Source organism: Onychomys torridus, chromosome 11 (genome assembly GCF_903995425.1).
Source record: "Onychomys torridus chromosome 11, mOncTor1.1, whole genome shotgun sequence".
In the NCBI taxonomy this organism is placed as follows: domain Eukaryota; kingdom Metazoa; phylum Chordata; class Mammalia; order Rodentia; family Cricetidae; genus Onychomys; species Onychomys torridus.
The window spans coordinates 58,530,150-58,553,691 of record NC_050453.1 but is presented as its reverse complement, the minus strand read 5'-3'; the positions used below and the strand labels follow the sequence as shown (position 1 = coordinate 58,553,691).

At 40.5% G+C, this 23,542-nt stretch overlaps 1 protein-coding gene across 4 annotated transcripts in view; it reads right to left on the bottom strand.

Moving 5' to 3' along the window:
* Nucleotides 1–23,542, bottom strand: part of Ppp1r12b (protein phosphatase 1 regulatory subunit 12B) — a 219,607-nt gene that overhangs the window by 155,464 nt on the left and 40,601 nt on the right. For all 4 annotated transcript variants that reach the window (XM_036201908.1, XM_036201907.1, XM_036201905.1 and 1 more), the window contains exons 2-3: nucleotides 5,960–6,090; nucleotides 80–198 (exon numbers count right to left, since the gene is read on the bottom strand). In XM_036201908.1, the coding sequence (XP_036057801.1) occupies nucleotides 80–198; nucleotides 5,960–6,066 (226 nt within the window). In that variant the 5' untranslated portion in view covers nucleotides 6,067–6,090. The remainder of the gene's footprint in view (nucleotides 1–79; nucleotides 199–5,959; nucleotides 6,091–23,542) is intronic.

Sequence of the window (23,542 nt, the reverse complement as noted above, 5' to 3'; positions counted from 1 at the left end):
TGGACAGATTTAATCCTGCCCTGTCACATGATAAGGGTCAGTGTGAAAACCTTGCTAACCAGCTGCTCTCCTAGGTTACCTTGTTTCTTTACTTGTTCCAGAAGAAGGTCTTTCATGGCTGGCTCTTCTGCAAGGTCAGAAGGAACTTCACCCTCGCTGTTCACAATACCCACACTGGCTCCATGGCTAATAAAATACCTGTGTGGCAAAAATCAATATTATTTTTGTCAATCTGAAATCAGTTTGTATTGTGTCTTGAGTTCAATGTACAGCAAGGCATATTTGGGAGTTTTAAATACGGTACAGGTGAGATGGTTTCTTATGCATTTATTATTAATTTCATACCCTAGTAGTTGTCAATAATTAGGACTATAGGTTTAGCCATTTCCCAACAAGAGCAATGTTTTCTTACATACTAATATTTACTTATATACTTATTTTTTCTTAAATAACCAAGTCAAAAAGATTTCTTACATATGTATATTCCTAACACCAATTCTTTTACTTCTAGAAATACTAAGTCTTTCTAAATACTATAAAGAGCAGCATGGAGTGGGGTCTTTGGCCAAACCTGTATCCTAGCACTCAGGACATTGAGTCAGGAGGAGCTGAAGTTAGAGGTCAGCCTAGCCTATAGGCTGAGTTCAAGACAAGTCTAAACTACAAAGTAAGACCTCAACTTAGTGCGGTGAAATAGGGAAGGCATGCAGCCCTCACTCATGCAACCTAGGATCCAAACAGATATTCAACAAGACTCACTACACTTCTAGCATTAGAAATGAGAACATTGAAAAGCTATGCAAATAAGCAGTTCTCATGAAAATGTGTTTGCAGTGCTAAAGTGAAGTGTGCTCAGCAGTGCTGTAGGTGGGAAAACTGAAGACTAAAGTATTAGAATTTGCATGAATTTCACTTCCACAAAACAAGTCATCTACAGAAATCTTCATCCATAAAGGAAACTAACTTCCTGAAGAAACATTTAAAATGCTTAGCAGATTCTGCATCCATACAGAATATGTATCCTGACAAAAAAAGGGCTGATAATGTCAATACCTTATCTTTTAATTCTCTCTCTCTCTCTCTCCCTCTCTCTCTCTCCCTCCCTCCCTCCCTCCCTCTCCCTCTCTCTCTCTTACACACCTACACACACACACACACACACACACACACACACACATACACCAATTTAAACAAAATTATGATGAAGGCAATGTAAATGCAACTGAGTACTCTTACCCTTTAATTTAAGATACTGAGGTTCCTAACACCAATTTTGAGGAAGAGGGCACTTGCTGACATGCCCAACCATCTGGGTTCAACCCCTGAACAGTGGAAGGGGAGAATGGATACCTATAAATGGCCCTCTGACTTTCATATGAAAACTATTGCACACACATACACACAAATTACATGCAAAAAAAAACAATGTTCTTAAAGAATCGAAGTTCAAACAAGTTAAGCAATTTTCTCAAGAAAAACATTTTAAGTAAGAAAAAAAAAAGTGATTTTTCTCAAAAACACATAACTAGTACTGGCAGAAGCTATTAGGCTCAGTCTTTTGCATATAAGTTTAGATCAAATTAGTTTTAGGCCAATTAGAATCCTAATAATTCGCCAGGCGGTGGTGGTACAATGCCTTTAATCTCAGTACTTGGGAGGCAGAGGCAGGCAGATCTCTGTAAGTTCGAAGCTAGCCTGGTCTACAGAGTGAGTTCCAGGACAGCCAGTGCAACACAGAGAAACCTTGTCTTGAAAAAACCAAAACCAAAAATAAATAAATAAAGAAAGAAAGAAAGAAAGAAATAAGCAAATAAATGATCACAATAATTCTAGGACTACTATCAGACACTCAGAAGTACTAAAAAGGTAAAGAAAAACTATGTAAATTATCTTCCAATTCATCCAGCAATTCAATAAACATCAACAATTAAATCAACATCTATTAATCTACTATGATGATATTCAAAGAACCACATTTTACGTGCGTTAGATTTTTTTTAAATCAATATATGTATGGGCTGTGTATTTGAGAGTTGGCAAAGAAAAAAAAATCAATAAAAATAAAATTTAAAACATAACTTTGCTTTCTTAGTGCCCAGTATCCTGGAATAATAGGGCCTCAATAAATGTTGGTATTATCAACTCCACATATATACAACTTGTGGTGGTTTGAATAAGAATGGCCCCATAGGTTCACAATTGAATACTTGGTTACCAGGGAATGGCACAGTTGAAAGGATTAGGAAGGATGGCCTTGTTGGAGGAAGTGTGTCACTGGCAGTGGGCTTTAAGATTTCAAAAGTCCATGCCAAGCCTAGAGTCTCTCTCTTCCTGCTGCCTGCAGAGCCAGATATAGAATTCTCAGCTACTTCTCTATGTCTGCCTGTATGCCTCCATGCTTCCTACCATGATGACAATGTATGTAAGCCAGTCCCAATTAAATGCTTTCCTGTATAAGGGTTGCTGTGGTCATGGTGTCTCTTCACAGTAACAGAATACTGCCTAAGACACACCTCAATGGCATTTCCTCCCCCAGAGACTCAGAATAAGATACCTTACTCAACACTAAAGTTAATTCCCTCCATCCATATTTTCAGATCTACCAAGTGCCACCATTGTATCCAATTATTCCTTCATTACTCCATAGTCAATAGTTTTTTTCTTTTCTAGTTTCTTCCCCTCAAGCCAAATGAGCATCCAACTATACCTTCTGTACCCTGAAATACAAATAACATACACAATAAGTACACAATAAATATTGGTTAAACTGAAATATATACTCTAATCAAACCCAATCATTTACTAGATCCCCAACCCCCAACTCCCAGCCCCTTCACACCCAGCTCTGCTCCTTAGGGAGAGCTATTTCCTAAAAGTGAATGGAACAAACTCCCTCCTTCCCCATGTAGATACCTTTCACATCTTTCAGGGTCCATTTCAAACTCTTTTGCCTTCAAGAATCTTGTTTGTTCCCACCAACTGAATTCTCTCTCTCCTTCCTTTAATGGTACCTTCCTGGCCCTGTAAACATTAGCTGCACCTCTTCCATAGCAGACATTCTATCTTGATGCTTTCTCTGGTCTTGGCATTCTATAAACATTGCTTACACTAAATGAAATACCTTGGTCTCCACTCTAACATGTATCCATCCTTTCCTGGGTCAGGTTACGCAGGTTACACAGGCTGCAGCTTCTCCCTTTTCTGATCTGTTCTTAGGCTAATGATCAAGAAAACTAGTTTCTGCCAAGGAATACAGCTTTCCATTTTTCCACACATGCCCAATTCATAGGAGAAAAATAAAAACCTTTAGCACTGCACTTGTAGTGAACAAGAATAAATATCAGTGTATGAACTAGTAAGCAGTAGGAAACAGAAGGAGCCTGCTAACTGTCTAGAACCTCGGAATTGCTGTTAGCTCCCCGTATGTCCCCTGAAAGCCTAGCTCAGCACTGATAAAGGGTATTTTTCCATTTTTGCCTAACATTTATTTATTAATGTATTTATTCATTTACTTATTTATCTGCATATGAGCATTCCATGAAACATACAAGAAGGTCAAATGACAACTTGCATGAGTCAGTTTTTTCATTTCACCGCATGAGTTTCAAGGCTCAAACCTGGAGCTCAGCCTTGACGGCAAGTGCCTTTACTGGTTGAGCCGTTCCACCGGCTCCCTTTGCTAGTCTCCGTGGGAGAAAAGCAACAGAAGTCACACGTGGTTCTCAAAAAGCTCAGACTACATCAGTATTGCAATAAACTATAAGTCATGCTAAATGTTGGGGTCAATCTGCTGCTCCTAAATTAAACACCATTAGGAATAATCCAGCTATTCTACTTGAATATTACCTTGGTGACCATAACAACTTATGAATTTGAATGTCTGACCATAGTGAGCTGATCTAGACTGGAATCCACTGCAGATGTGGGGTAGAGGTAGAGATGGCATGCCTTAGTTTACCTTATAAAATATACATTGTCATTAATACACTATTTTATTTTATTTTTATGTGCATTGGTGTCTTTGGCATGGGTGTCAGGTCCCCTGAAACTGGAACTATAGACAGATGTGAGCAACCAAGGTAATATTTGGTTGAGTAAAGGATTTCTAATTTTAAATTTATTTCTGAAGGAACTATGTTTGTCATTAAAAATGAATTAAAGAAACCACTGTATTCAGCTTCCCCAAAAGATAACTGCACCTATTACTGTAATTTTAAGACTCAGCTGGCCTTGGATAATTGTGGTGATATTATGTTCCCCAAAATATTGTGCACTCTAGTAAACTAATCTGGGGTCATAGAACAGAACAGCCACAATATTAAACATGAGGTTAGACAGTGGTAGCACACGCCTTTTAATCCTAGCATTCCAAAGGCAGAGATTCATCTGGATCTCTGTGAGTTCAAGGCCACAGTGGAAACAGCCAAGCATGGTGACTCACACCTTTAATCCCAGGAAGTAATGGCAGGAGGCAGAAAGATATTTAAGGTGTGAGGACAAGGAACTATAGCCTGGTTAAGCTTTTAGGCTTTTGAGCAGCACAGTTCAGCTGAAAGGCATCTAGTCTGAGGAAACAGGATCAGCTGAGGAATTGGCGAAGTGAGGAAGCTGTGGCTTGTTCTGCTTCTCTGGTCTTCCAGCATTCACCCCAATACCTGGCTTCAGGTTTGATTTTATTAATAAGAACTTTTAAGATTCGTGCTACAGATAATTTAGAAAAAAATGGGTAAAAAATTAAATTCTTTAATGTAACGAGATTTTATAGCTCAATCACAAACATTCCACCTGAACTCATACTCAAGTAGAAATAATGAGAAGCCAATATGCCTTACATTTCTTAAATAAATGTTGTAAGTCCAAAATGGAAGAAGAAATCATCTTAACTACTATGCATCGGAACACTGACATTAGTGAATACAACTGAAAATCAGAGCCTTTTCTATGAGCCTGAAATGGAGGCAGCCTAGGTGGTGAAGGAGTTATAGATCTTTACGTACCTAGAACAGGGAGAGGAATGGAGAACAAAGAAAACTCTGCTATCCGGTGGTGTTGGTTTTGGACCAATCCAGTTATCTACACCTAAACAATAGCCCTGTCCGACACCTTTTGTGTCTCTGCTCTGATTCTTACCCACCTGAGAATCCGTGCCTCAAGGAGAATGTCAGTTTCGCTCCAGGAGACCTGTGCAAGTGCAGTTCTACCTCTACATGATGGCCTGCTGTTTGCTGAGCAAGAAAAACATGTGCTAGCCTCAATCATATCATTGAAAAGGACTTCATCAATCTGATTTTCAAAAGACCATAAACTATCCTGATTAGATTTACTTTACCAATCTAAATTTGCCCTGCAAATTTTAAAGATGTTTTACCTGCCAAAGTTTCTTTCCTAACTAGAAATTAACTTCCTGATCATTATTTCATATAACAGACTTATTTTGTTCTTCTCATATAGTAGGTACTATGTGATCAGGATTCTTCTACCCTAGAGAGGGCAATCTGCCCCCCACGGAGGTCAGCAGCTACTAACATATGAAACATAGCCAGTCAACCAATGTAGAGAACACATGCCAATCAGTACCTTACCTGGGTCCTATGTGTTCTGGTTCATAATTTGTTATTTACTGCAGTAATATTTATAAAAACAAACAAAAAACCAGGTTTTAGAGAAGTCCAAAGGAAAAAACCTACAACTCACATGCATGTGTTCTGCTATTCAAAAATTAGTCAGACTGCTCACCAGGCTAATGCTGCCTCTGAATAGTCCAGCAAATACAAAATACATAAAAACAGAAACAAACAAAATTGGAGGTAAGAACTGTGCATTTAGTAAGGATGCAAAGCTGTCAGCCAGCTCTTAACAGTCAATCTTCTGTGCTTGTAACTTAGAGAGATTATAACTATTTGTACAACTCAATTTCTGGTCAGCGTTTGCACCAACCCCACAACAGATGCTCACTCACTCCGCTATGTTGAGGTAACCACAGGAAGCTGCTGCATGAAGGGGAGTCCAGCCCTCGTTGTCTTGATGGTTTACATTGGCTCTGTTCTCCACTAGAAACTTCACCATGTCCAAATTTTCATCAATACAGGCCTGAAAAGAAAAGCCCATTGATTCATTCAGCAAGTATTTACTGAGTTCAAGTACATACCAGACACTGCTCTGGACAATGACAGTGGCCAGCAGCTATGATGCATTATTTATTTATTTTTCCTAGTAAGTGTCTAAAGAATGACTTCCAAACTTAGAAACACTATTAGGTCTTGTTTACAGTACTAATAGTATTAATGGGATTAACTATGAAATGATTTCTATAGTGCTGTAAATGGAAGCTACTGTAGCATTTTGTTATAAAAAGCAAAGTGTGTTAGAAATGTCTTACATTGTTTTCTTTTTTTTGAGACATGGTTTCTCTGTGTAGCTTTGTGCCTTTCCTGGAACTCACTCTGTAGCCCAGGCTGGCCTCAAACTCAGAGATCTGCCTGCCTCTGCCTCCTGAGTGCTGGGATTACAGGCGTGCGCCACCACCACCCGGCTTACATGGTTTTCTAAATGGCTTCAAATGATATGGGAAAGTACATTTGTAGTTGCAGGCAGATATTGTTCTCTGCCTTCACACCAGCAAGTAGGGGGAAACACAGAAGCTTTTTTAGTAAAGTCTTTTAAATCTTTAATAAGCCTAAAAGAAATAATCACAATAAAATCTGGTTGAGCCAGGCATGGTGGGACATACCTGTAACCCCAGCATTTGGGGGTCTAGGGAAGCAAGAGCTCAAGACTGAAGTCAGCCTGGGTTACACAGTGATACCCTACTTAAAAAATAAATTGAAAATTAAAAATACACACACACACACCACCACCACCACCACCACCACCACCACCACCACCAATAACAACAATAACAACAATAGGGCTGGTTCAATTTCTAGAACCTATGCAAAGAAGTTGAGTATGATAGCATGCATTTGTAATTCCAGAGCTAGGAGGAAAAGACAGGCAGATTCGTAGTGTTCCCTGGCTATCCAGCCTTGCCTACTAGGAAGCTCCAAGCCAGTGAGAGACCTTGCCTGGAAAAATAAAGGTAGACAGCACTTGAGGAACAATACCGCAAGGTTGTCCTCAGGCTTCTACATGCACAGACTTATACTTGTATACATGCACATGTGTACACACACACACACACACACACACACACACACACAGAAGAAGTAGGAGGAGGGAAAAACAGAAAGGAGAAAAAGCCTACTTTAATACAGAATAAAAAGGAAATCGTTGACAAGGATAATTATTCAGGCTCAGACAGTTCCAAAGTTGGAAAATTCAGGGACCTAGAAGGAAATGAGACTACCTTTTAAAAACTTGCCTATGGCCCAGAACAGCAGCAAAATGTCTGAATCTTGGCACTCAGAAGACTATGACAGAAGCAGTGTCACAAGTTCCTAGCCACCTGGGCTATATGATGAGACGTTATAAAGAGACACTTTCCAAAAACTAAATAAATAAACCTGCCTGTCAATCCCTCCTTTCATATTTCAAATAAACAGTTAAAACATTAGCTGAGAAACAATTCATTAGCCAAATAAAAATGGTCTTCTCAATAATATTAGGAAATTGTCTTTTCATTGTATTGTCATTTGTGCTGATGATGTCAAGGCAATGGTGGGTAAAACTGTTGGTGCCTTAGCATCAAAACAACTCATCAAGAGACCACTCCTCTAAAATGACCTGCAGGAAGCAGTGAAGATTGTTCACTTAGGGGCTGGAAAGATGATGCATGGTTAAGAGCACTGGTTGCTCTGAGGACCCAGGTTTGATTCCCAGCTCCCACATGGCAGCTAATAACCATCTGTAACTCCAGTTCTAGTGAATCTAATGTTCTCTTCTGGCACCACATGCTTATGGTGCACAGACATGCAAAACACCCATACATACAAAATAAAAATAAATAAATCATTTAAAAATATTACTAGCAATTAAAACTAAGTATTTGAGGATACATCTTTTTAATATTCTGTGTGACAAAATGGAAAGCATACTTGAAGCCCTAATGTAGCTTCTGAATTATGATGGTTGTTTCTATGAAAATTACTTGTGCAGGGTTGCAACATGAACTAGCCACTTTTTCACAGAATACTATTTGTATTGAAAACAGTAACTGACAAAAAAGTATTTGTTTTTCAGACACCCAAATAAACAAAATAAGTCTCAAAGAAAATAATGAATTTTTGTTGTTATGATAAAATTTGATCTGCAAGGACAATCAGTCAGTATTATATAAGAAGTGTGGTGTTGGGGATTTAGCTCAGTGGTAGAGCACTTGCCTAGCAAGCGCAAGGCCCTGGGTTCAGTCCTCAGCTCAAAAAAAAAAAAAAAAAAAAAAAAAAGTGTGTCTATATATGGAAGATTTACATAAATCAATGAACCTGTGTTTTTCAAATATTAAATACAGAGTGTTAGGAAATCAGGTATGAGTAAAAGATTAATTCAAAGAACAAGTTAGATTAATGCATTTTGCTGTTGTTTTGTTTTATAGATAGTACCTCACCATGTAGCCCTGGCTGGCCTCGAACTCAGAGATGCCTCTGTGGGATCCCAAGTACTGGGTTTAAAGGTATGTGCCATTACACCCGGCTGATTAATGTTTTTTTTTTTTTCTTGTCCTGATTAATGGATTTTAAGGTGACAGAGTAAGACCATGCATTGACATAATTTCAGCCTATATTTCCAATTAATATTTAACAAACTAACAAGGTTGGAGATGTAGTTCAGTTGGTAGAGTGTTTGCCTAGCATGTACAAAGCCCTGGGATCAATCCCCAGTATCTCATAAATCATACAGTGGTGCACATCTGTAATACCAGCATGTGGGAGGGAGAAGAAGGAGGATTAGGAGTTCATCATCTTTTACTGCGAAGCAAGTTCAAGGCTAACTTAAGATACATGAGAACTACTACCAAAAAAGCAAAAAGCAAAAAGCAAAAATTGCCACTATTGCAGATTTGATATACCATCTAAGAACAATTCCCATAACTGAACGGTCTATTTAAAAGACCCTTTCTGTTTCCAAGTCTGTATCTATGTGAGACTCAATTTTCCTCTTATATTTCAATAAAAATGTTACAATCATTTGAGTGCAGATATTGAGAGAGGGGGTGGAGATTAGGCAGAACAAAAATCTCTGAATTACTTTGGATAAAATAAAGTACTCCAACTCTGCAAACCATTCTCCATTACCTCTACAAAGTGAAGGACAAAGCTGTTAAAGCAGTAGCTTTTGCAGTCCGAAAGACTGCAGGATTCTGCCAATATACATAGCCTTGAACAGGAACACCTAAGCAAAGTATCAGTGTACTCATCCACAGTACTGGGAATCTACCCACCTCAGAGAGTTGGGAACAGTTCCTAGCATTGTTTTTAAGTCAGTATTTTTAACACACCACACCAAATATATTTAATCCTTACTTGCCACAGTCCTTGTCAGTACTTATGGGAGGAAAGTAATTTGATTCAAAATGTCTCGGGACTAGCCAGATTTAGGAATTTGGATGTCTAAGTTCAGAAAAGTCCCTAATTTTTAGAGTACTGTGAATTCCTAAATCCAGGAGTTACATGAAACAAAATAGTATGTTCCATGACTGACCTGGAAAGAAGCATCCTAGTCAGTGGTACAAGGTAACAGAGCCACAGGACTCTGCTGTCTGAGACCTCTGACTGCCCTGCCTCTCCTCCACCCACCTGCCTTGGTTCCAGGAGGATATGACCAGAGCATGGATGAGAGAGAGGCGGGATGCTCCCTGAAATCTTCTCCAGTGAATAAGGACTAAATTTAGATGTCCTCTGCCCACTCCCTCTGCAGATGCGCTGCTGACTCATGCAGCATGGTCCATGAACAGACTCACCCATCTGCAAAACTCGGCCCATGCCTCTGCCCAGAGCTATGCTCACTTCTCCAGACAAGAACTCATTCCTGTACTTGGGAAGGAAGTTAATCTTTGTGTTAACTTCGACAACAATGAAAGAACATCTTTGCCTTTAACTCAACTGTCTTCCACTATGGTTTAAGTGCATTTCCTCTTAGCTTGTATTCCTAGAGACACACTAGAATGTTACTAGAGTAAAGATTTGTTTTAAGCTCTGAAATAGAGGTATATACTTAGTTCTTGACCCAAAAGAACTAATGATTCCAAAAACCACTTGGTAAATACAGGTTTTCACAATCAGCGTGTAGTAGAGGCAAGCTCTTTGCAAGGAAAATACTTCTTTTATCAATAATGTGGATACTGTGGTCTTTCTACTGTACCTAACATTGCTCTCTGCATCCCAGGCTAGAGTGGCTGGAGGTAATCAAAGCCAGAGTTAATCTGGGAGCACAGGGCCTTACAAAACAAAGTCTTCTGGGTCCCAGAATAGCCTCCAACTGTCAGCACTGCTGAGTGCTGGCTCGCAAGGCTGACCTTGCTGTTGTGTCTCAGGAGAAAGCTGAGGCTACCTGTTTTGTCTGCAAACAACTCTCCACAGAACCCAGCTCCAGGTGGTTGTCAGCAGAAACCAGGCATGGAACAGCCTGACTATATATATATATATATATATATATATATATATATATATATGTGTGTGTGTGTGTGTGTGTGTGTGTGTGTGTGTGTGTGTGTGTGTGTGTGTGTATGTGTGTGTGTGTGTGTGTATGTGTGTATGTATGTATGTATGTATATGTATATATTTATTTACTTATTTATTTATTCTGTATTTGCCTTAATTCCAATAAATCATCATGAAAAAAATGCTGTCACTTTGGGTAGAAAAGAGAACACCAAAAGACACTGCCAATCACCTCATGTAGCCCTCAGAACAGGGAAAAACTTAAAAGCCAGGTATCTGATAAAGATTCACATCTAGAATTTATAAGGGTGCATTTAGAACTCAACAAAAGCAATCTCATCTTGAAAATGGGAATAAAGACTTAACATGTCTGTGTGTTCACAAATGGCCAAAAGCACAGGAGAGTACTTAACATCACCAGTCATTAAGGAAATGCAGATCAGTACTACAGGTGACATAGGTCTTTAATCCTAGCACTTAGGAGAAAGCCATGAGCAAATCTCTGCCTTTCAGGGCAGCCTGGTCTACCTAGTGTGTTCCGAGAGAGTGAGGGCTGCATAGTGAGACTCTATAGTGATATTTTATTTGTATTGAAATGTGATTTTATTTGTATGTCAATAAAGTTGCCTGTTTCTTATTTAACAAGCCGGATACATCTACAAGACTCTGTCTCAAAAATAAAATAGATAAATTAACAAAAATAAAAGTCTTTCCAGAATGTGAAAAAATTAAAACTGTGTTCATTACATTAGTGTAGGATGTTACAGTCCCTACAGAAAACACTGTGGTGAGTGTTGAAAAACAAAAAACAAACAAACAAAAAATCCTACAATTACCAGTTCTATTCTATCCAAAAGCAGAATTTGTATTTAAAAAAATCAAAGGATTTGAAAGCACTCTCAGAGGGCCATCTGTACAGCCACATTCATGGAAGCATTTGCTCACAATCACCAAACTGTGGAAATAACTGGATTCCATTAACAGATGAGTAGATCAGCTAGATGTGGCATTAAATATAACACATATATTCAAGAAGGAACATGTCCCTACTGACACCTTGGTTCCAGACATCTGTTTTCCAGAACTGGGAAGAACAATTCTGTTGTTGGAAGCCAACAAGTTTGTGATATATGTGACAGAAGGCACAGGAACAATCAGATTGACACAGATTAAGGAATCCAAATCTAGAGTCTGCCTTATTTTCAACTTCTTTCTATATTAATCAAAAATATCAGCAGTGACTGATCCCTTCTTTTCCATAGGAGATGTCCCCCAAAGATTACACAGCTCTTCAAAATAATATATTAGAGTGCTTTCATCTTTAATCCAAACTTTGGCTCAAATAGTAAAGCCCTGACAGATCTAATCTGGGGGAAAAAGGGGTTGAGATAAGGTATCATGGAGCCCAGGATTCAAATTAACTATGCCTCCTGCCTCTACCTCCCAACTAGTGGGAATAGGGGTTTGTGTGAGCACACCCAGATCTGCTAGAGGTGTTCTGGCTGAGCACTGAAACAGAAGCTAAAGCTAGGGGAGAAAGCAGTGTTGATAGATGAGCTCCCTGGGACCCCAAATTTGTAAGTTCAAAATCCTTTGGCTCCAGTCAGGTAACTTCCTCATCTGCCGAGAGATGACACAGGTGAGGTAAGAAGGGAGTGCTAGTAGACAGTCTGGAAGTCTCCACCATCAGCGACCCCCCTACAGCAGGCTTTAACACACAGTCCTTACAGGGGACTATCCAGTACTTCAGTCCTTCCAAGTGCTTGCCTCTCCATTCCAAATGTGATACAATGTAACCACTGCCGTTTCACAGCATCCTTAAAGCAGTCCACTCCAGTGTGACAGACAGGTGACTCCAGCGGCTGTCAGTCCTGTGGGAGAGACTCGGAACTCCACTGGCAGTCAACACCTGGCTCAGATGGTAAGAACTATATCTGACTATGTGCTCACTGCTCAGGCAGGCTCTGGACACAGATCAATGGCCTTTCAAACAGGGATGGCCAAGAGACACCAGAAGTGAAGAATTTTCCATTAGCCAGACAAAGTGGCTCCTAACTCAGCACTCAAGAAAGCTGAGGCAGAAGGACTGACAAGTTCAAGGCCACCCTAGCCACGTAGTTTGAGGCCAAATACAGCTATACAGTATATATACTATATACTATATAAAAGAGTCTTTCTTAGAACACAAAACAACAAAATTTCCCATCAGCTGTTGCACTGATTATGATTTGTTCTCAGTGGACCAGCATACTATCCCAAGACAACAAATGTACCAGAGAACACCTTCCTCCCTTACCAACAACATGGTGTGTGATATGGCCTAAGGATTAATAATACTTAAGTTTCAAAACCACGAGCCTGTAGGTAAAGACGCTTACCATGAAACCCGGCCAGTTGAGTTTAATCCAGGAACCCACATGGTAGAAGCAAAGAACCAACTACTACAAACTGTCCTCTGACTTCCACACTCACATGCACATGTGTGCACACACAGGAATCTAATTTTAAATAAAGTTGAAAGGAAAATTAGGAAGAAAGAGCCCATTAAAAATAACAGCACCCTCTCAAGGCCAGCACCGTCCTCATAGAAAAGAGTCATGCTCCAACCCCCCAGTCTTGACTGATTGTCCTAACTTTGAGGAACAAGAAATGTGGCCTATTAATTACTACTGCTAAAAAGGCCAGGGGTCATTTTTTTCTTAGAATAAAGAGGAACACATATCTAAATAACTCAACAACGAGCTCTATCATAGGCACATTCATTCTTTCATCCATTCATTTATTGTTTGGAGGTGAGGCAATGAAGCAGTGTTTGACAGCTGTGGAAGTTTGAATGTCATTGGCCCCCATAATCTCATAGGGAGTGGCATTATTAGGAGGTGTGGCTTTGTTGGAGTGAGTATGGCCTTGTTTGAGGAAATGTGTCACTGTGGGGGCAGGCTTTGAGGTATCCTATCCTCAAGATACTGCCCAGTGTCAGAGGCACTTCCTGTTGCCTCCTGATCAGGATGTAGCCAGCACCATGTCCACCTGCAGACCACCAGGCCCCCTGCCAGGATGACAGCAGATGTCCTTCCGTCCTAATGTATAAACATGCTGTAAGCAGCCACCTCAATTAAATCTTGTCCTTTACAGGAGTTCAACCTAACTACGACAACACCAGATCTGACCACCTGAGTCTGATCTCTAGGATCCACATGGTGGAAGGAAAAACCTGACTCCAGCAAGCTGTTCTGACCTCCATACAAGCGCCATAACACACATACACAAAAACCAAAGAACTGTAATTTTTAAAAAAGGAATAACTTATTCTGTATAACTTAATGACTTATTTAATGCCACATATTTAATTGCAGAACCAACTAAATAAATGCCTTCTATCTAGTAATACAGAGGCATCCAAAACAGGGTTCATGGGCTAGGGATAAGATACCACTTGGCTCATGAAACATGTGTAATACCTGATCCCATCTCCGTAAAAATAGTTTTAACATATACAGAGCAATTTGTTGTTAGTCTAATCCTCCAAAAATTTGCTTGAGGAAAGTAGCCAATTAGTGAAACTGGATTGGCTACTCCCGATTAGACTAAGTATAAAATATAAACTACAAAGATCCCACCAAAGTGCTTTCATTACCATTCTATTTATTAGCATGAGTCTGGATGAGAAACCTCCTTCGTATCTTGGCTACCTGTTTTAGCCACAGCCCCCCAAAGGTCTATTCTTCTGCCAACTTGGCGTGTAGAATAAATTGCTGTTCCATGGAGAGGGATTTTTGTATTTAACTCCAGATCGCTCTGTGCCCATAAACAAGTGTTTCACAAGCCACAGGAGTACAGCTGAAAAGTCAAAGCCTGGGCAAAGCTCCATGGCTGCCAAGTGAGCCTTGGGAAGAGAAGGCAGGCAGTTCTGCAGCCCAAGTTGGGTAAGGCATGGAAGCCACAAAGAAATAATAGGAAGTTCAAATTCACCCAGTACAAATCAATATACAAAGTTTTATCCTAAAGGGACCTATTAAACAAAAAATTATTTTCCCAGTATATCTTCAGCAGGAGTTTTGTATAGCCAAATTCTTTAATATACTGGTTCATATCACTTTCATGCCCCACATACTCCATACATTCTATACTGTAAAAGATACGAAATAAAAGTTAGATAACCCTATGTAGTACACTATACTAGTTAAAAGTTAAAAATAGACTACAAAACCAGAATTCCTGGATTCAAATCCCAAGCCTACCAATTAGTAGTTCTGTGATCTCTTTAACAAGTTATGTATACTCCTGCTCCTTCACCTGTAAAAATTATCATGCTAATAATCGTAAGGACTTCACAAGGTCCCAATTAGGACAGAATGAGTTAACGTACATAAAACACTGAGCACATGGCACATAGTCACATGTTACGTAAATTGAGTTGCTATCATTACTATGCATATAATAGTGTCCAAGCGTCCAAGGTTCACTCTTTTCCACACAGAGAAATCAAAATATATATATATTTACAACAACAAGCATAAATATAGTCTAAAATAGCCCACATTCAGGTTTCACTAGTAATACAAGTGAATTTATTAGAAAAGAAGAAGAGCAATGGGCCAGGACTCCCGTGCATGGAAAAGAGGATTAGGAATGAGACCAGGGTTGACCATAACAGTCACTAGCTATAGATGCAAGTCTACTGTTAGTCTATATTTAAAAAAAAAATCTAACAAGACAGATGTACGTTCCAGATACTGATTCACATCACCAAAAGACCAGGCTAAGAATCTGTCTCAGTAATCAGTGTCCTCACACTATGAAGTGCTTTTTCAGTCACATAACAACATTTACAGACACATCCTATATTAGTGCAGACATGGTCCTTGAGGGGACACAGAGGAAAAAAAATGAGTAAAGTGAGGCAAGCGAAAGGAAACCACTCTGATCCAATGGGAACGGTGCTGCAATCTAAAATGACTGGTAAGAGCAAGTCCTGTGGCATGCAGTAAGAAGTCACTAACTGGAGGGAAATGCTAGAAGACATGACTTACATGTCACAAAGAAGATAACCAACTAGGAAAGCAGAGATATTGACAATTTGTGGAAAGAGCATACACAAAGGTTTGCAGAAGAGAGAAAAATGCCAGTTTTTGAAATGGTTTTTCAACTCGGATGAAGATATATATATGGAAATCAAAGAGTAAGGCTTCATTTGCCAGACTGAGAAGTGGTGAGAAAGAACAGCACTGAGAATTTTGTTAAAGACTTCTTTATTTCTATTTTATGTGCATTGGTGTTTTGCCTGCATGTGTGTCTGTCTGTGTGAGGGTGCCAGATTCCCTGGAGCTGGAGTTACTGACTGTCATGAGCCACCATGTGGGTGCTGGGAATTGAACCCAGGTAAAGCTTGGGGCTGTAGTTAACTGTGACACCACCGAGTCAAAACAGTATAGTACATAAGAAAGTCTTAGAAGCTGCTTCTGTTTCTGAGTCTCCTCTCGTGTTAATTTCTCCTGAATGTAACTATGTTCAGGAACTCTGTGTGCAGCAAACTAGCGTGTGCTGCTGCCCTTTCCAGATTAAATAATCCTAAAGCAAGGCTAGAGACATGGGTGTCAAGCAGCCAAACCTCACAGCTGTTTCCTGACCCACAGCAAAGTTCTGGGTGGGTCAGTGTCATAAATGCTGTGACATGCCCTGGCAAGGAACACTATTGTACAGCAGCCACACAACAGGGGAACTGAGGTTATGGGTAGAAGCTCTCAGCTACAGCTGAAATCTCTTTAAAGTCACAGGTTAGTGATGACAATTGCAAGTTTACAAGAGGATGCCCCAATTTCTTCTCTTAACTTGAAATCTTTGGAATATAAAATGGTTGGCAAATTAAAATTTTGTTTGGTCCATATGGTATTTTAAAAGTAAAGGTTCTTACAAGGCCCTGGGTTCGGTTCTCTCCTCTGTTTTTGTTGCTGGGGCAGGTCTTGCTTTGTAGACAAAGCTGGCCTCGAGTCTGCAGCAATCCTGCTTCGGCCTGCAGAGTGGTGGATTCAGGCGTGTGTCACCAGGCCGAGCTAAAAAGATGTTGTTGTTGTTGTTGTTGTTGTTGTTGTTGTTGTTTTAAAGGCAGAGTCTTGCTCTGTATCCCTGGCAGGCCTCAAACTCAGAGCTCCACCTGCCTCCGTCTCCAGAGTGTTAGAATTAAAGGTATGCCCCACAACACTTGCCTAGAAAGTTTCTAATACCTTTCCTAGACCTGAACTCCGGGCATTGTAGGATAGGCCTATTACCCCAGCACTCGGGAAGCTGAGACAGGAGGACCATAAGTTCTAGGTCTGGCTGCTATAGCGACTTCTGTCAGAAAGGAAGGTTGGGAGGAGGAGCAGAAAAAGAGGAGGGGAGAATCCCAGATTGGGCATGGTGATAAGTGCCTAGAATGCTAGCTAGCACTTGTGAGGCTGGGAAGACCTCACCTCAAAACAGACCAAAGGATGGGCCAGTGAGGTAGCTCAGTAGGTGAGGGTGCTTGTTGATAAGCCTGAACCTAAGTTCAATACCCAGGAATCCACACAGTAGATGCAATGATTACAACAAAAGAAAACAAAACCTATATACAAAACTTCCTTTTAAAAACCTGGGCTGGAGAGATGGCTCAGCAGTTAAAGAGCACTGGCTGCTCTTTCAGAGGACCAGATTCAATTCCAGCACCACAGGGTACATCACAACCACCTACAACGCCAGTTCCGGGGGGATTCAACTCCCTCTTCTGGCCTCAGAGAGCAATGTATGCATGTGGTACACAGACACATAAAAATAAAAACCAATAAATCTTTAAAAAAAAAAAAAAAAAAGAGTATTTGTGTCAGTACTGGAGCCAGATTCCCACAAAGTACCAACTGGCAGGAGCTGACTAAACGCTGTGTCTTTGAGCAGAGCACAAGGACACAGACACCCTACCATGACCTTTACCACTCTAGCCTGCATTATTAATTAATTCACTCCACCTGCCCTACTCACTGGGCATTTTCTCAAACACAGCAAAGTGGAAAGAATTTCACAACAAACATACACATACCACGTAAGTCCACAGTTAACACTGTATCACACGTGCTTTAATCAAAGTCACTCCCTTTACCCATTCATCATAGTTCAGATATAGTTTTTGCATGTACTTCACTACGTATACCAACAACTACATTTCAGTATTTGTTTACAGTATAAGTCTTCTTTTTGTAATAAAAATTGCATATAGTGAAAACCTAGATGAAGTCTAATGTCTGTATTCACTGAATTTTGACAAATGTTTATACCTGCTGACCACACTGTAGGTGTCTGAGTTGATTCTCAGAGGCATCTGACCCTTTGCACAAAACCATGTTTTTTCTGTACTACTCTGACCTCAGCACTGTCCACAACCAAAGAAATATTGACTATGAGCTTTTTAAAACTGCAGTTGACTCCCCTTAATACAACATCTTATTTCTGTGGGATCTTAACAGTATAAGTCTGTATATACCCAAGTTTGCACCTGATAATACACATTCACCTCTGCAACTGAAAGAGAAGACATCAGTAGGTAAGACTTTAGAAATCTAAACACCTTGTTTACTCCTGAAAACACCAAGCTCAACAATGTATGGCCTAAAGGGGAGAAGTGGAATGATTGATACAAGGTGATCAATAACACAAACATCCCTTGAGTTCAGACTCAAAAGAGATTCCACTCTCCCTGAGCAGCCTGGTGCTAAACTCACAAGGAAAATTTCTAGAATTTAATTGGTTAGAAAAGGCAATTCCAAGAATAAGAAAATGTTTCCAAGAACAGAACAAGGATATCAGGAGGAGCCTGGTGGAATAATACTGATAAGCAAGCAGGACTCTAAGAAAGGGTTCAACATCTGTTTTAAGACAAAGACTTTCTATACAGCAAGACAATGCAACAGCATCCCTTTATGGGAATGAAAATAAGAAATGGCCAGTCGGTGGTGGTGCACACCTTTAATCCCAGCACTCAGAAGGCAGAGCCAGGCAGATCTCTGTGAGTTCAAGGCCAGCCTGGTCTCCAAAGCGAGATCCAGGAAAGGCGCAAAGCTACACAGAGAAATCCTGTCTCGAAAAAAAAAAAAAAAAAAAAAAAAAAGAAAAAAAAGAAAAAAGAAAGAAAGAAAATAAGAAATGTCCCTTGTCTCTTTTGATGGGAAATACTTACTTATCTGCAATCCAATCCAAGCCTGCTGGAACACTTCACCAGAAATGGGCTCAGAGTCAGGCCGAGCATGCCAAGCTGAACTTGAGACGCTGTTGCAAAGGTGACAACTGCTAGGGAGAGATCGTGTGTTGCCTTGCTTTTTTAATCTCACTTATGGAGTGGCCTCAAGCACACGCTCTGAGCAACTGTCTATCTAGGACAGAGGTAGAGGGCAAATCTTAGAACGGAATGGAGACATGGCAGAAGACTCTGACTTTAACATGTCATAGCCTAGCCCATTTAACTTCCCTGGCTGGAAGACAGGGTTGATGTAAAGACACAGAAGGTAAATATAAAAACAAATAATTTAATGACAGTTAGTACAAGGGGCGTAAAGTTTAGTAATGAAGCATTTGCCTGCCATACATGAGGCTTAGGGAGAGAAGGAAGAAAGGGAGGGAGGGAAACATTTGTACATGACTCCAACTATTGCTATTAGTATATGACCACTGTGTTTCATAATTAAAAATGTAGGTAGGTGTGGTAGCTCAAGTCTGTAACCCCAGCACTTGGAAAGCCACAGCATGAGGATTACCATTAGTTTAAGGCCAGCCTGGGCTACACAGCAAGACTCTGTCTCAAAACATCAATAACCCAAATTTTTATCTTCTTATTTTAAAAGTGTGGAGTGGCTTAGAGAGGGGTTTGGTAAACTTTCTCGGAAAAGAGCCACACAGAAAGTATTTTAGGCTTTCAGGGGTCATAGGCTCTCACAAACACTAAACCCAAACATTGTAATACAAATGCAGCCATGTACAATACTAAATCTACAAGTACTATGTTCCAATAAAATTTTCTGAATACCAAAATTTGAATTTCATGTATGTTTTACATGTAATTTTTAAAAACCCTCTCAATTCTCTAAGCTTATTAAAATAAAAAATTTTAGCCAAGACCAGCCCCACATAAACAACAACAACTAAACAGGTAGGTAGTAGGGAGGATGTGGCTTGTATGCCAAAGGCTGCTGACCCCTGACTTAGAACTTTGGACAGAAAGTGTAAATTCAAATGGCAGCTGTGAAACGTAAGAGAAATAATTTACTCAAAATAATCTAGGTATGGTAGGGGGAAAGAGGAGACTACCCAATGAAACCTAAAACTCCACATATAACAATGCATATGCAAAAAGCAAGAAATTAACAGAACCGGAGGCCTTTTCTGACCCTGCTCTTAAATTCTTAGAGGAATAGTCAATAGACAAAAGGATGTTTTCTCACTTAGTCAAGATCCTAACTAAGAGTCACTTGGGCAACCAAGGCTCTGGCCACTTTCATCAAGCCAAGGTATTCTGCCCTCTGCTTAGACCACTGCCAGCCACGTCATGCCACTAAGCCCACTGATTCCTGTACTAGAGACAACACAAATAACAGATGGCCCATGTCTGCTAAACCCTGAACTAACCAGCATGCCTAACATACTGTCTCCTAAAAGCTCAATGCTGTTTTAAGGAAGAAAGCAAAACAATGAACCTTTCCAAAAGGCAATTTACCGTCATCAAAACCAGTCAAACACAATAGAGCTATACAGAGAGAGCCGGGTGAAGACGCAGTCACTGCCCACAAACTAACCCTAACAGGGAAGTGGGGATATACACGGATCATCTCATTCCTCAGTTTTCTAGGTTACTGTCACATTGGTAAATCCTCTCCTGGCTGCTGTGGAAATAACAGCAGAACTGGTTTGCCCTAGCTTTCTGTTTTGACTGCTGCTGGAGTGCTGCTGGTGGCAGTGGGCATGCGATGTGCCAGCTGAGAACTATCAGTTTCTCCAGAGGTCCCTTTCTCTGTTGCAGGGTTCAAGACCATCTGCTGCAAGAATATGACAAACTGAAGCAGCCAAGTCTCAGACTGCAGAAGCTGTTTCTGTCAGAACTATGTATTGTGATTCTCATCATCATCAGTACTGGTTTCTTCAGCCAGGAAATGGCTTCTTGTATAGTCTGTGTGGACACTGCTAAATCTGGAAACTCTCATAACTGCTAACTCATAAAATAGTAATTTTAGAGCTGGGCGGTGGTGGCGCACGCCTGTAATCCCAGCACTCGGGAGGCAGAGGCAGGCGGATCTCTGTGAGTTTGAGTCCAGCCTGGTCTACAAAGCAAGTTCCAGGACAGCCTCCAAAGCTACAGAGAAACCCTGTCTTGAAAAACAAAAACAAACAAACAAGCAAAAATAGTAATTTCAGTCACAGCAGGAAGGAAATGGGAACACCTCTGCATCCAGTAGAGGAAAGAAAAGAGATCAACGCTCTGATACAGGCGGAGTGGTTTGGAGATAGAAAACTAAAGAAATGTCTGTAATATCAGCACTATGGAGGCAAAGCTAGCAAGATAAGCCCAAAACCAACACCAGCCTGATTTAAACACTGAGTTCCAGGCCATGTGGACTGTGGAGTGAGACTCAAACCAACAAACACCATAATGGTAACCAGCAGCAGTGGGAATAATAATAATGTTTACTGTTTATTAAGTACTTACTGTGGGTTGAGCACTGTCCCATGTATTTATTCATTTAGTCCTCCTAGCAAGCTTATAAGAGGGCCATTACTATTTTTATTTTTTAGAGTTCAAACTTACTTAAGATCATATGGATAAAAATGAAGAAACAAGCATTTGAAACTAATAACTCTGGCTCATAGCCTATATTCTGAGCCATACTTAATGTAGCAACCTTCAGATCATGAAGAATTTAACAAGTCTCATGTTTGTCTAAAAGCAGTCTGTGAAGAGGGAAGCAAAGTCGTAGGGGTGACATCGTCTGTTGAGAAAAGGGAAAACGGGTGGCTGAAAGGTGAGGTATGCAGACTACAAAATGATACTTTCAGAGCAAAGACAGGTGCACACAGTAGGGTTTGAAACAATGGAAATAATTTAAGTTAATTATATGGTTAAAACCTGCTCTATTTTCAGCCATTTAGATGAAAACAGAGAAATCAAGAGTCAGGTTCATTCAGTTAGAATTCTGCCAGGTAAGTTCAGAGACAAAAAAGTGTCTTTGAAGTGAACATAGAGTCTGGGCAAGTGGGGGCAGAGATGGAGCTCGGCTTGTAGAGGGTTTGTCTTGCATGAAGAAGCCCTGAGGCTGACCCACCAGGCATGGTGGGGCACACACCTGTAATACCAGCATCTGCAAAGGTATGGGCAAGAGGACCAAAAGTCCAAGATCATCCTTGGCTATACAGCAAATATGAGGACACTCTGTGCTTTATGAGACCATATTGCAAAAAAACAAATAAGCAAACAATAATCTAACCAAGACAAGAACTTCTGATGAATTAGAAAAAGAGGAAATGAGACAAAGAATTCAGATGAGATGCTCTAATAAAACTGTAATTAAGGGGACTCAGTCTAGCATGTTATTGTCAAAGGGCCAGCAGCTAGAGTAAGACAGCCTTGGCTGGAGACAGACCATGGAAGCAGACGACAGAGCCTCAGTGGAGACTCAAATCACACAACATGCAGAAGGTAAAAAACTAAGGGGTTGGTGGTGTGTTGGGTGGTCTCACAGTAACACAAGGCGAAGTTAAATCTTCGATGAATGAAGGGATAAGAAGGTGGCATAACCAAATGACATGAGATGCCATGGAGCAGAAGGTAAGTTAATTTCATAAGAGGTCATGGGAAGTAATGTCCAGAAAGTGACAATGAGAAGTAACATGGTACTAATCCTGCTTCCTGACATTCTGTTATAGGAGATCTAGAGAATAAGACCACTTGAGAAAGCGTAAGTCCATGCAGAATTACTGCCTTTGTTCCCAACGCCCAGCTCCAAACTGCACATTACAGGTTATACCACAGCCTTTCTTTAAATTGATTTTTTTTGAGCTGAGGTTCGAATCCAGGGCCTTGTGTTTGCAAGGCAAGCACTCTACCACTGAGCTAAATCCCCAACCCCTAAATTGATTTTTTTAAAGGAAGTAATCCAGTAACACAGGAGGGAGGGAGGGAGGGAGGGAGGGAGGAGAGAGAGAGAGAGAGAGAGAGAGAGAGAGAGAGAGAGAAATTTTTTAGTGGAAATCTAGGGGCTGGAGAGATGGCTCTGCAGTTAAGAGCACAGGCTGCTCTTCCAAAGGACCAACGTTTGTTGCCAAGCGCCCACATGGCAGCTAATAACCATTTGTAACTCCAGTTCTAGGGGACTCCATGCCCTTTCCTGGCTTCCTCAGACACTGCACACATGTGGTGCACAAACATACAGGCAAGCAAAACACTCATACACATAAATTTTAAAAAAAATGAAAATCTAACAGTGATGGTTTCCCCAACTCACTGAAATGTCTCAGATGGGAGTTTAAGGACACACTGAGATGGACCCTTAGGGGGTAAGAAGTCTATTAAAAGAGTTATTAATGTATAAAAAAATGACAGGTAGGCAATAGCATGACTGAGCCATGGGAAGAGAGTTCAGGCCCCAGCACCAGAGACAGACACCACAGCAGGAATACTGAAGACGGGAAATCATGGACCACTCGACAGGAGTAGTGTCTCTTCTGATCCCTGGCTAAGGAGAGGGATGCCCAGCACAAGCCAGCAGTCAGGAGTAGGGTGTGTGGTCACACCTCTTTGATATAAACTCACTTCCACAGGTGAGAAACGCCCATACCAGAAAGTCTGTTAGCTTGAGGTTCTCAGTAGGGTGTGTGTATTTATAAGATGGAAGGACTACTACAGGTATTGTGGCCTGAGCAGCAGCTGGATTCAACACTACATTCCTACAGTC